Below are 13,313 nucleotides of genomic sequence, written 5' to 3'. Positions count from 1 at the left end.
AGATCTAAAGCTCTTACAACACTCACATCATTCATGAGTTGCAGTGAACATCTCTAAATTCTGAGATGCTGAGCTGTTTGTGTATAACCTGGTCGGTCCCTGTAACTTCGGGTATGTGTGTGACACCTGAGACTCAGAGCCAGAGTTCAGCAGCTATGAATATCAGCATTACTCCCTACAGCAAATGTTAAAAAGCCAAAAAAGATCAGAATGCAATTAGAGATATGAACAAAATGGACTTGATTAGAACTAAGGTAAACCAGGCTAAAGGGTAAAGGATGATATTGACTGTGTTTTAAAAGCTCAACTTCTGTGTGATACCAAAAGAAGCGATGTTTATTTGGTGCCAAATCTATACTTTCTGTAGCACGCTGTATAATTTAACTTACATGGTTATTTTATTCAAACACCATAATTACACGAACCTTGAATAGGGGATGAGAGCTGGTTGGTTTCTATATGTTAGTGTGAAGCCCCAATACATCCCAGAGTAATTTGGGCAGAGAGTGAACATTATTTGTAGGGCCCCACTGAGGACCTGGGGAAAAATGTAGAAACATCAAATGCTCCCACCCCACTTGGGGAATTCCTGATATTCTCGCAAGCATTGGGGACTACTATTGTAGTAGGCCATGTCCTCGATCTTGGGGCTTGCCCTTATGAAGCTTGTTACTGCAAAGGAGAGGCTAAGCCTATTTATAATGGTGCCTAAGAGTCACCCTCAGAGAACCTATCTTTTGTTCAGGTGTGGCCACTCTCTCTAAGCCAACTCTGCAGGTAAACTCACTGCCCTCCCACCCTATGTGGGACATGACTCCCACGGATGTAAATCTCCCTGGCAACATGGGATATACACCAGGGATGAGCCTGGACCCGGCATCGTAGGATTGAGAAAGCCTTCCTGACCAAAAAAGGGGGAAGAGAAATTAAACAAAATAAAGTTTCAGTGGTTGAGAGATTTCAAAGGGAGTTGACAGGTCATTCTAGAGGTTATTCTTATGCATTATATAGATACCCGTTTTAGTTTTTAGTGTACTAGAATAACTAAAAGGAAATAGCTAAAACTGTTGAACTGCAACCCAATAGCCTTGATTCTTGAAGACGATTGTATAACTATATAGCTTATACTGTGTGACTGTGTAATTGTGAAAACCTTGTGGCTCACACTTTCTTTATCCAGTGTATGAACAAATGAGTAGAAAAAAATGGGGACCAAAAGTAAATGATTAATAGGGGAGGAAAATGAGTATGAGATGTTTTAGGTGTTCTGTTTTTACTTTTATTTTTATTTTTATTCTCATTATTTTTTGGAGTAATGAAAATGATCAAAAAATTGATTGTGGGGATGAATGCACAACTATGTGATGATACTGTAAATGACTGTACACTTTGGATAACTGGTATGTGACTATAACTTAATAAAATTGCATTAAAAAACACTGTATAATTGATTAGGGATCCATACATAAGTGGTAAAACCATTAAGAAAGCAAGGCAATGAGTAAAAAAATGTTGACATAATGGCTACCCACTTGGAGGAATTAAGGAAAGAATGCGTTATAAAGAGTAGGTAGTGCTTGATTTTCTTAGCCGGGTAGGTACATGGGTGCACATTTTATTATTTTCTTTTTAATGTACACATATTTATTATACATATTGGTATTGCACTCTTCTGTATAGGTGTTATAGTACACAATAATCAGAAATTAGGAACAAAAAGAATGAGGAAGTGCTCTATGATCTGATAGAGAAAGATTCTGAGGACACTACTGAAGGATAAAAACACACACACGTAGAGCAGAGTGGTTAATATGCAATCTTATAGTAACCTATATTTGTAACTGTGTACATAAGCATAAATAAACTCTTGGAATCTACCCAAGAAAGTAATGACAATGCTTACCTGTGGGGGCTTGGGGGAAATTTGAACACCCACCCAAACATTTACTGAGTTCTTTGGCATCATGCTAATCTGAACGGAAAAATAATATACAACACCATATAACTGGCACATACACTAGAAAATGCTATATGAAATGGCCAAAGACAAACTGATAACCCATTCAATTTGGGTTGTTTTTAGGGATGCTGTCTACACGAAGTCCTCTACAATTTATTCAAACCTGAGGCTACAGAAACAAAGACGTGGCATTCATAACAGATGCAAGTCACATAATTAACTGTTTGTCTTTACGCTACTGGTATTGACCAGTTATTCCTATGTTTTCCTTTAGTTTTACTCATGCATATTTTCCTGTTTCACTATCTGGACTCTCTAAAGTTCTTTAAATGCACTGAAAAAGAATGAAGAATAAACAACTCACCTGGGATTTGTTCATTTCCTGCAGCTTTTTGGTAAAGGCGGACAACTATGAAGGCAGAAATGGAATAGAGGATAAAGAAAGACACTGTTATTAAAGATCTGACCTGCCCTACAACTACTAGAATTAATGTTTTGACATCCCTACACATCACTTGGGAAAATACCACCTTGTGGGATGGTCCCTTTGCCTCTGCAGAAAAGGCCAAAAGGACCATGCGGTGGCGGCACCCACCTGTAGGCTTGAGACTCAGGGTCAGAGGACCTTGACAAGAGACCTTCTAAGAAGGCAGTAAACAGGTTGGCATAGCAAAACAAAAACACAAAACAAAAACAACAACAATTAAGTTGAGGGTTATAAAAACAGTGGAACTAAAAGAACTGGAAAGCAAAACATAAGACTTGATGGAGGAGAATACAACTATAGCATTTTTAATTCCTTGAATTTGAGATATTAAGTCTTGTGTGCATATTAATAACTGTTAGGAGAATGAAGGTAAGATACATTTCCAGAAGGGGAAAAAGAGAGGAGAGAAAGAAAAATTAGGAAGCCAAGGGAAAGCAGAAAATGAAAAAAGAACAAGGGAATAAAGCAAGGCAAATATTTAAGCACTGCATTAGATAGTAGAAATGAATCCAAATATCAGAAATCATAAAAAAGTATAAGTAGTCTAACCAGATAGAATACAGATTCTCAGACTGGAGGACATTGTTAAGAATCAATTAAATTACCTTATATATAACAATAAAGAATCAATCCAGGAAGAAAAGTCCCTTTAACAGAACTTTGAAATGTATTTAAAAAGCATCGCAATATAAGACAAAAATACTTTTCTTTTACAAACTCTTTCTCAAACTAAGCATATACAGAGGGGAAGAAAAAACAGATGCTAGAATTAGAAAATCACCATTTTACAGCCCTAATTACATAATGGATTTAAGCAATTATCAAGAGTGGCATCAGAAATACCACAGAAAGTCAAAGCAGACTCCTTATGGAAGAACACAACAGTATCCATGAAGGTTTTTGGTTTCTCCTAGTCAGACTCGAATGTGATCAAATCATATAATTTATAGGAAATTCAGGGGACTCATAAACATGTCAAATGGCACCAAAGCAACGCAGTCAGCAAAATCTGTGGGGAACTATATAGGATAAATGACTAGGTTACTTTAGAAATAAACTGTAAGAAAAAGAGAAAAAGAAAGAAATGGAGGAGAAATTATACATTAAAAGAGACTTACTGACATATCCAATTACAATAATGAAACTTACTTGGATCCTGAGTAGAACAAACTAAATAAAAAAAAATCAGAAGATAATCTTATCTTATACTGTAAGATAACCAGAGAAATTTTAATACCCCTTGGACCTTTAATGAAAATAAAGGAATGATTGTTATAAATAAAGAATCAACAAATATCAAAGAATCAATATGACAGAGAATAGTTTAACCAAAAAAAGTTAAGCTGGAAATAAATGGCAGAAAAATAATGACATAATCCAGGCAATCATTTATATTTGGAAGTTAAAAATAGTTTTAAGAAACTCATGGGTAAGAAAAAGAATGCATAATGGAAAAGTGAAAAAATTAAGAACTGATAATGAGAATAATACATTTTAAAAGTTGTGGGATTGCAGTAAATATGGTATTGTGAGGGAATGTTATAGAGACTTAAATGCTTGTACAGATATTAAAAATGGCTAAAATTAAGTGATCAATTCAACAATAACAAAATGAACAGCATAATCCAAAGAAGCAGGAAAATACCATAAAGCACAACTTATTCAAACTGAACAAATATTGAAAATCAATTTTAAAAAATGGTTGAGTACACTAATAAAACAAGACAAACATGTCAAGAGTTCTGAAGAATAAATTAAAGGCAAATAAATCATTAAGAATTTTAAAAAGAGACAATAACAAAATATAAGATACATCAGTAATTTATGATATCATAAGACAGTATAATGAAAACTTTATAGCAGTAAATATGAAATCTGACCTAAAATGAACAAGAAAAAAAATGCCACACTTTTTTTTTAAGAAAAAAGAATGACTCACAAAGAAGAGATATCTGAATAAACCTGCTTTCTACACATGATGGTAAGCATTCAACTGAACATCACAAGACAATGAAAAAAGAAAGACTCAAACAACCTACTGTGAAAATCAAAGCTATTGGAGGAGGGGCAAGATGGTGGCATAGAGAGAAGTGGAACTTACTCAGTCCCCTGGAACAGCTAATAAACAATAAGGAACAACTAACAAATAATTTGGACAACTGCTGGGGGACAACTGGTTCTCTCCACACATCATACACCAAACTGGATTGGGAGAAATGCCTGAGATCGCAGCACAGAATGTAAGTAAAAGCTGCAGAAATGCAATGAGAGACCCTCCCCCCATGGCAGGCTGAGCTGCAAAACCTTGCTGTGGTAGAAACTAGCCGCATTCTCCAGGCAAGGAATACAGCTCAGCTGAGCTCCAACTGAGGTTTTAATTAACAACTGTGGACTGCTGAATACAAACTACAAACCCCCAACAAGCAGACAGAGGCTTTTAGTAATGATTGACCTTAAAGAACCAGAAGACTCATCTGTCCTGAGAGTGGGAGCCCAGAAGACCAGGTGTTATTTCTGGCCAATGAGTGAGACTTGGGGGCGGTGTGCTGGCTCCAAAAGGGGGCTTTCTGTCCCTTTTTCTCTCTCTCAACCTGAGGGGTTCAGAGAAGAGAGCCGTAGCCATTTTCAGTTTGCAGTGGTCTGACCCAGACAGGGGTGGAGATAACAGAGTCAGAGAGACTATTAAAATGCAGATGATAACTCCCTAGGGGGTAGATCTTCCCTAAGAGTAAGGAGGTGGGACCCAGCTTTCCCTTCAGATCCAGACCTCAAGGCCTGGGGGAAAACAGCCAAAACAGAAACTAAAGAGGCCACACCTCCTTATATCAGTCAGGAGCCAACAGGCTGACAGGCACCACCTACTGGGCAGGTTAGGAAAAGCACAGCAACTGGAAACCTCATAGGAAAGTCTATCATTCCTCCAAGATACCCATTCTGAGACTTAAAACCATTCTGGTCTGGGAAAATCTGGCTGGGGTAACCAAGGAAGCCAGAAGCCTAGACAACAGAAAACTACAATCTATACTAGGAAAAGTGAAGATATGGCCCAGTCAAATGAACAAACTTACACCTCAGTCAAGATACAGTTGAGATATTGTTTCACTTTAATGAAACAATCTATTAAAGATTTTCAAAGAAATATGCTAAATCAAATAAAAAACCAAATCAACAAGTTCAGGGAAAATATAACAAAAGAGATGGAGGATATGAAGAAAACACCGGGCAATCATAAGGTAGAAATCAACAGTTCAAAAAAACAACTGGCAGAATCTATGGAAATGAAAGGCACAACACAAGAGAGAAAAACACAGTGGAGAAATGCAACAGCAGATCTCAAGATGCAGAAGAAAACACTCAGGAACTGGAGAACAAGACATCTGAAAGTCTACATACAAAAAGATAGGGAAAAGAATGGAAAAATATGAGCAACATCTCAGAATTGAATGACAACATGAAACACACAGATGTACATGTCATGGATGTCCCAGAAGGAGAAGAGAAGGGAAAAGGGGCAGAAACAATAGAGGAAATAATCAATGAAAGACATCTCTTCTGAAAGACATAAAATTACAGATCCAAGAAGTACAGCATACCCCAAACAGAATAGATCTGAATAGACCTATGCCAAGACACTTAATAATCAGATTATCAAACATCAAAGATAAAGAGAGAACCTGAAAGCAGCAAGAGAAAAGCAACCATCACATACAAGGGTAGCTTGATAAGACTATATGTGGATTTCTAAGTAGAAACCATGGAGGCAAGAAGGAAGTGGTGTGATATATTTAAGACACTGAAAAACCGTCAACCAAGAATCCTATATCCGGCAAAATTGTCCTTCAAATATGAGGGAGAGTTTAAAATATTCTCTGACAAACAGACAATGAGAGAGTTTGTGAACAAGATACCTGCTCTACAGGAAATACTAAAGGGAGCACTACAGACAGATAAGAAAAGACAAGAATGAGATGTCTGGAACACAATTTTGGGTGATGGTAGCACGGTCATGTAAGTACACTGAAAAAAGACTGTGAGTATGGTTGAAAGAGGGAGGTTAGGAGCATGTGGGACACCAGAACGAAAGAGGAAAGATAAAGACTGGGCCTGTAAAACTCAGTGAAACCTAGAGTGTTTAACAACTGTGATAAAATGTACAAATATGTTTTTACATGAGGGAGAACAAATGAATGTCAGTGTTGCAAAGTGTTAAAAATAGGGTGGTATTGGGGAAAAAATACAATCAATGCAAACTAGAGACTATAGTTAACAGAAACATTGCATTATGCTTCCTTTAATATAACAAAGGCAATATACCAAAGCTAAATGCCTATAACAGGGGGACATAAGGAAGGGGTATGGGACTCTTGGCACTGGTGATGCTGTATACTCTTTTATTCTACTTTAATTCTGTCTTTTCTTTTGTTGCTTTTTAGCTGTCACATTTTTTCCCTTTCTTTCATTTTTTTTCTTTTGTCTCTCTACCTTCTTTGACTCTTCCTCTTTTGAGAAAGAAATGGAGATGTCTTATATAGATAATGGTAATGGTGGTGAATAATAAATATGTGACTATACAGGGAACCATCAATTGTTTACTTAGGATGGAAAGTATAATGGCTGAACAATACTGTCTTAAAAAAATGGGTTGATGAAACCTTGAGAGCACTACACTGAGTGAAATAAGTCAGGCACGTAAGGACAAATATTGCATGGTCTCACTGATATGAACTAACTATAATATGTAAACACATAGACATGAAATATAACAGGATATAGAACAAGGCTAAGGAATGGGGAGCGGTAGCTTATTATGAGCAGAATGTTCAACTAGGTTGAACTTAAGTGTTTAGAAGTGGACAGAGTTGACAGTAGCATGTTATTGTGAGGATAACTAACAGTGCTGAATGGTGTGTGAATGTGGTGGAAAGGGGAATATTAGAGTCACATATGTCACCAGAAGGAAAGTTGGAGGTTAAAAGATGGGAAGGTATAAAACAGTGAATCTTGTGGTGGACAATGTCCATGATTAACTGTGTGAATATTAGAAATCTCTTTCATGAACTAGAACAAATGTATGACACTATAACTAGAAGCTAATAATAGAGTATATAGGGAAAAAAATACACCTATTTTAAACTATGTACTATAGTTAGCAGCATTTTAACATTCTTTCATCAACAGTAACAAATGTATTATACCAGTACTATGAGTCAATAATGGAGGAGGAGTGGTTAGGGGTAGGTGAGGAATTGGGTTTTCTTTTTTATCTTTATTTCTTTTAAGTAATAAAAATGTTCTAAAAACTGGAAAAAAATTAATTGTGGTGGTGGATACACAGATGTATGATGGTACCATGGGCAACTGATTGTGCATGTTGGATCTCTGGATAATTGTATGGTATGTGAACAATCTCCATAAAATTAAATAAAAAAAAATCAAAGCAATCAACAGAACGCAACTAGAGATAACTCACCTGTTGAACTACCAGAAAGGGAATTTAATGAAACCATGATTCATGTGGTAAAGGTGCTAATGGAAAAGGTGTACAACATGCATAAACAAATAGGAAGCTTCATCAGAGAGATGGAAACTGCAAGAAAATATTAAGTAGAAATGCTTAAGAAAGGAAAACACAGTAACAGAAATGAAGGTTTACCTTTAACAGAATCAGTAATCTCAATAGATCCTAGGAAATTTTCAGTGAACTTCAAGATACTTCAAAAGAAATTACCCAAACAGAAACACAAAGGGGACTGAAGTGGAAGAAAAACAAAGAGAGAGCACCCAAGGGTTGTGGGACAATACACCATGGTCTAACAAACATGTAATGAAAAGAGAGAGAGAACAGGGCAGAAGAAATACTTGAAGAGATAATGGCCAAGCATTTTCCAAAAGTAATGTATGATATTAAACTACAGATTCCAGAAGGTCTGAGAATTTATCTAGAGACTAAATACCAAAAAACAAAAACAAACTGAAAAAACTGCATACCTGGATGCATCATATGCCAACCACTGAAAACCAAAGTAAAGAGAAATCCTTGAAAGCAAAAAGAGAAGACACAATACATACAGAGAAAGCAAAAAAGAGAAACATAGCCAACTTCTCATCAGAAACTATAAAATCCTGAAAAACAGTAGCATAAGCTTTTTAAGTGCTTTAAGAAAAAATCCACCCAGAATTCTATACCCAGCAAAAATATACTTAAAAAAAGAAAGTAAAGTAACAACATATAAAAACTAAGAGAGAATTTCTTACCACTAGATCTGTACTTCAGGAAATGTTAAAATAAGTCCTTCAGGTAGAAGGAATATGATACCAGACAGAAACCTGGATCTAAATAGTGAAATGAAGATCTGTGGGAATGGTTAAAATGAAGATAAATATAAAATACATTTTTCCTTACTTTTAATCACTCTAAAAAATAACTGACTACCTGTCTACAACCTAATGAATCCCCACTAAGAAAGCCAATCCATTGCTGGTATATTGCATTCGGCAACTTTAGCGAACTGGAAAGATTTTTGTACGAGAGAAGTGGGGTGCTGCAATTTGCAAGTACCAAATATGTTGGAACAGCTTCTTAAATGGATTAGGGGAAGATGCGGGAAAAACTGTGAGGAGCTTGAAGGGAAAGGCCTACACTGCTTTGAAGAAACTACTGGTAGAAATATGGACTCTAAAGATAACTTCTGATGAGGTTTTAGATAGAAATGATGCATGTGTTATTGCAAAATGGAAGGAAAGTGATCCTTGTTTTAAAGTGGCAGATAATTTTGCACAACTGAGTTCTGTTGTGGGATGGGAGGCAGAATTTGAAAATAAAGAGCTGGGATACTTAGCTGAAGAAATTCAATGTGGAAAGTGTAGCCTGGCTTCTCCTTGCAACTTATAGAAAACTGTGAGAGGAAAGAGATAAGGTGAGAACCGAACTCTTGGGTACAAAGAAACCAGAAAATGATGGTTTGGAAGATTCTGGGCTTCCAGAAAGTAAGATCCCAAAGAATATTGCCCCATATAGGATTTAACCAAACATGGAAACTGACAGCCATTTCTGTACAAGCCAGGATTGGAAATGGAGTTAACCAAGAAGGATTTGGGGAAAGTCCTATTATCTGATGGTTTTAAACCCTGTATGCTGCATGCTAAGCCAACCAATTTTTTTGTGAGATCTATATGAACAGACAGTCTGGACTAAAAAGGGACAGAAAAGGGACAAATTGAAGGAAAGATGACTTCAAAGGCAGAACCATGGAAGCCAATGTCTGGAGCAAAGAAACCTCAGGACAAGAGAGCAGACACCATGTATATGGAAAGGCCAAGTTTGCCCCAGACGCAGAGGGTGGGCCTTCATCTTCATGTTCATGAAGAATACTGCTGACCCAGGCCTCAGAGAGGGTGGAGCACATTCCCTGAGATTGGGGAGCACCTAGCTACCATCCTGCTGTTCTGAAGGAGTTGACTGTGTGCTGTGGAGACGGCAGAGTCCAGGAGCTACCCAGATGTTTGAGGAAGGTAGAGCCAAGAATAAGGTGGTCTCCCCAGTACTTGGATATGTTGGAGCAATCACCCAGCATCCAGGAAAAACAGGGCCACTGCCCAAGACTTCAGAATGGGTAGGACTGCCGCTCTCTTAAGCCGAGGATACAACATCTTTGTATAAATGACTGTCAGAATTTGAAATCTAATGGAGTTTGCCCTGCAGGCTTTAGGAACTGTTTGGGTCCCATGACCCCTGTTTTCCTTTCAATTTCTCCCTATGGCAATGGGAATGTTTATCCTATGACTGTCCCTCCTTTGTATACTGGAAGCAGAAAACTTGCCCTAAGTTTCACAGCCAGAAGGGAATTTGCCTTAGGACAAACCATGCCTGTAACTGATTTTGGTAAGACTGTGTACTTAATCTTGTACTGAAACGATTTAAGGCTTTTGTGATACCATGATGGAATGAATGTATTTTGTGTATGGAAAGAACATGTCTTTTTGGGGTCCAGAGGGTGGAATATGCTGGTTTGAATCTATTATGTACCCCATAAAAGGCCATGTTCTTTTAATGTAATTGTGGGGACAGACCTATTGTGGGTGGTACATTAGGTAATTTCCATGGACATGTGACCCTGCCCATTTGGTGGTGGTGGTGGTGGGTTCTTAATTAGTTTACTGTTGCCCTTAGAAGACCTCAGGGAGAGGGAGAGAGAGTGAACTCAGAGATGACACAGAACCAGATGCTTGGAAATACAGATAGAAAGATGTTTCATGATGCTAAGCTAAGAGATGAAACTCAGAGTTTGCCCTGGAGAAGCTAAAAGAGACACTTAGACAGAAACACTATGGGGGATACAAGCAGAGAGCCGAGAGAAGCTGAGAGAGACATTTTGGAGACAAGCTAAAATACGTAATCCAGAGTTTGCCCCCAGGAGAAGCAAGCAAGGACCCACAGGAGCTGAGACAGAAGCCCAGCGACATTTTGGAGAGAGCCACTGAAACAAGGAGCTAATTCTGGGGGAGAAAGTTCAGCAGAGCCAGCCATTGTGTCTTCCCATGTGACACAGGAACCCCAGATGCCACTGGCCTTTGCTCAGAGATGATATCTACCTTTTGATGTCTTAATTTGTGTATTTCCATGGTCTTAGAACTGTAAAATTGCAACTTACTAAACCCCCATTGAAAAAGCCAATCCATTTCTGGTATATGGCATTTTGGCAGCTTTGGCAAATCAGAACATTACCTAAAGGAAAACAGTAAGAAATTTGTGGGGTTTTAGGGTATGTAAAATTGAAATGTATGATGACAATAGCATAAAAGATGGGAGGATGGATTTGGGAGTATACTGTTACAATGATCTTATACTAAACATGAAGCAATAAAATATCATTTAAGTCCAGGTGTTTATTGTAAACCCTAGGGCAACTGCATATATACAATTTTTTAAAGAGGAGTAAAGTATCAGCAAATAATGAAAATAAAACAGAATCATAAAAAATTTGTTAATCCAAAAGTAGACAGAAAAAGAAAGGAACAGAAACAGACAAATGAATAGGAAAAATGGCAAGATAGTAGATTTTAATCTAACCTTATCAATAATTGATATACACACACCAATTAAAAGACAGAAATTGTGAAACTGGATAAAAAAGACTAAACTGTATGCTGTCTATAGGCAGCTTCTTTTAATTATAAGAATATACTAGATCAAAAGTAAAAGGACAGAAAAAGACATACCACACAAACACTAGTCAAAAGAAAACTGGAGTAATTCTATTAATGTCAGACAAAACAGATTTTAGAAGACAAATTACCTGGGACAAAGAGTGACATTACAAAACAAAAAAAAGTGTTAAATCACCAAGAAGACATAATAATCCTAACACATATACCTCTAATAAAAAAAAAAGCTTCAAAATACAAGAAACAAAAATCAACAGAAGTAAAAATTTTAAAAGTGATATATCTACAATCATTGTTGGAGACTTCAATGCTCTTCTCTCAGTAATGGATAATAGAATAACAAGATACAGAAACACTAGGGGTACTGAAGACCTCAGTTATATTATCAACCAACCTAAGCCATTTAATGTTGATAGAAAACTCTACTGTCAAAATCAGGATACACAATCAAGTACACATAATTAATTCACCAACATAGATCTATCTCAGACATAAAAGAAACCTGAACAAATCTGAAAGAATTGAAATCTGTTATACAGTAAACACTTCAACTAAAACAGGATACTATGAACAACTATACCAACACACTAGACAATTTTGAGAAAATGGACAATTTCCTGGAAACACATGAACCTAGACTTGCCCGAGAAGAAAAAGAAGACCTCAACAAATCAATCACAAGTAAAGAGATCCAATCAGTCATCAAAAAGCTTCCTACAAATAAAAGCCCAGGCCAGATAGTTTCACAAGGGAATTTTACCAATCTTTCCAAAAAGAGCTGACACCATGCCTGCTCAAACTCTTTCAAAAAATTGAAGAAAATGGAACACTACCTAATTCATTTTATGAAGCCAACATCACTCTAAGACCAAAACCAGATAAAGATACTACAAGAAAAGGAAAACTACAAGCCAATCTCCCTAACGTATATAAGATGCAAAAATTCTCAACAAAATACTTGCAGATTGAATCCAAAGATACAGTAAAAAAATCATGCACCACGATCAAGGGGGATTCATCCCAGGTATGCAAGCGTGGTTCAACATAAGAAAATCAATCAATGTAATACAACACATTAACAAATCATAAGGGAAAAATCAAATGATCATCTCAATAGATGCTGAAAAAGCATTCGACAAAATTCAGCATCCTTTTTTGATGAAAACACTTCAAAAAGGTAAGAATTGAAGGAAATTTCCTCAATATAAAAGGCATATATGAAAAACCTACAGCTAGCTTAGTACTCAACGGTGAGAGACTGAAAGCCTTCCCTCTAAGATCAGGAATGAGACAAGGATGCCTACTGTCACCACTATTGTTCAACATTGTGCTAGAAGTTCTAGCCAGAGCAATCTGGCAAGACAAAGAAATAAAAGGCATCCAAATTGGAAAGGAAGAAGTAAAACTGTTATTATTTGCAGATGACATGATCATATATTTGGAAAATCCTGACAAATCGACTACACAGCTACTTGAGATAATAAATTCAGCAAAGTGGTAGGATACAAGAGTAACAAACAATAGTCAGTAATGTTCCTATACACCAGAAATGAACTAACTGTAGCAACACTCAAGAAAAAAATTCCATTCACAATACCAACTAAAAAAATCAAGTACCTAAGAATAAACTTAACCAAGGATATAAAAGACCTCTACACATAAAATTACATAACTTTACCTAAAGACATAGAAGGGGACCTA

At 36.7% G+C, this 13,313-nt stretch overlaps 1 protein-coding gene across 8 annotated transcripts in view; it reads right to left on the bottom strand.

The window, feature by feature from the left end:
• LOC119518540 (zinc finger protein 1 homolog) overlaps positions 1-13,313 on the bottom strand; it is a 34,805-nt gene that overhangs the window by 7,578 nt on the left and 13,914 nt on the right. For 2 of the 8 annotated variants that reach the window (XM_037815737.1, XM_037815745.1), the window contains exons 2-3: positions 2,325-2,369; positions 1,904-1,972 (exon numbers count right to left, since the gene is read on the bottom strand). The exons of 3 other annotated variants lie outside the window; for them this stretch is intronic. In XM_037815737.1, coding sequence (XP_037671665.1) covers positions 1,904-1,972; positions 2,325-2,339 — 84 coding nt within the window. In that variant the 5' untranslated portion in view covers positions 2,340-2,369. Of the gene's footprint in view, positions 1-1,903; positions 1,973-2,324; positions 3,591-13,313 lie in introns of those variants that run through there. 3 more of the 8 variants (XM_037815738.1, XM_037815740.1, XM_037815739.1) reach the window with 2 other exon arrangements.

The sequence above is a fragment of the Choloepus didactylus genome, chromosome 22, assembly GCF_015220235.1.
Source record: "Choloepus didactylus isolate mChoDid1 chromosome 22, mChoDid1.pri, whole genome shotgun sequence".
Lineage (NCBI taxonomy): Eukaryota > Metazoa > Chordata > Mammalia > Pilosa > Megalonychidae > Choloepus > Choloepus didactylus.
Note: the sequence above shows the minus strand (reverse complement) of the source record. Positions and strands in the feature narration are given on the sequence as shown.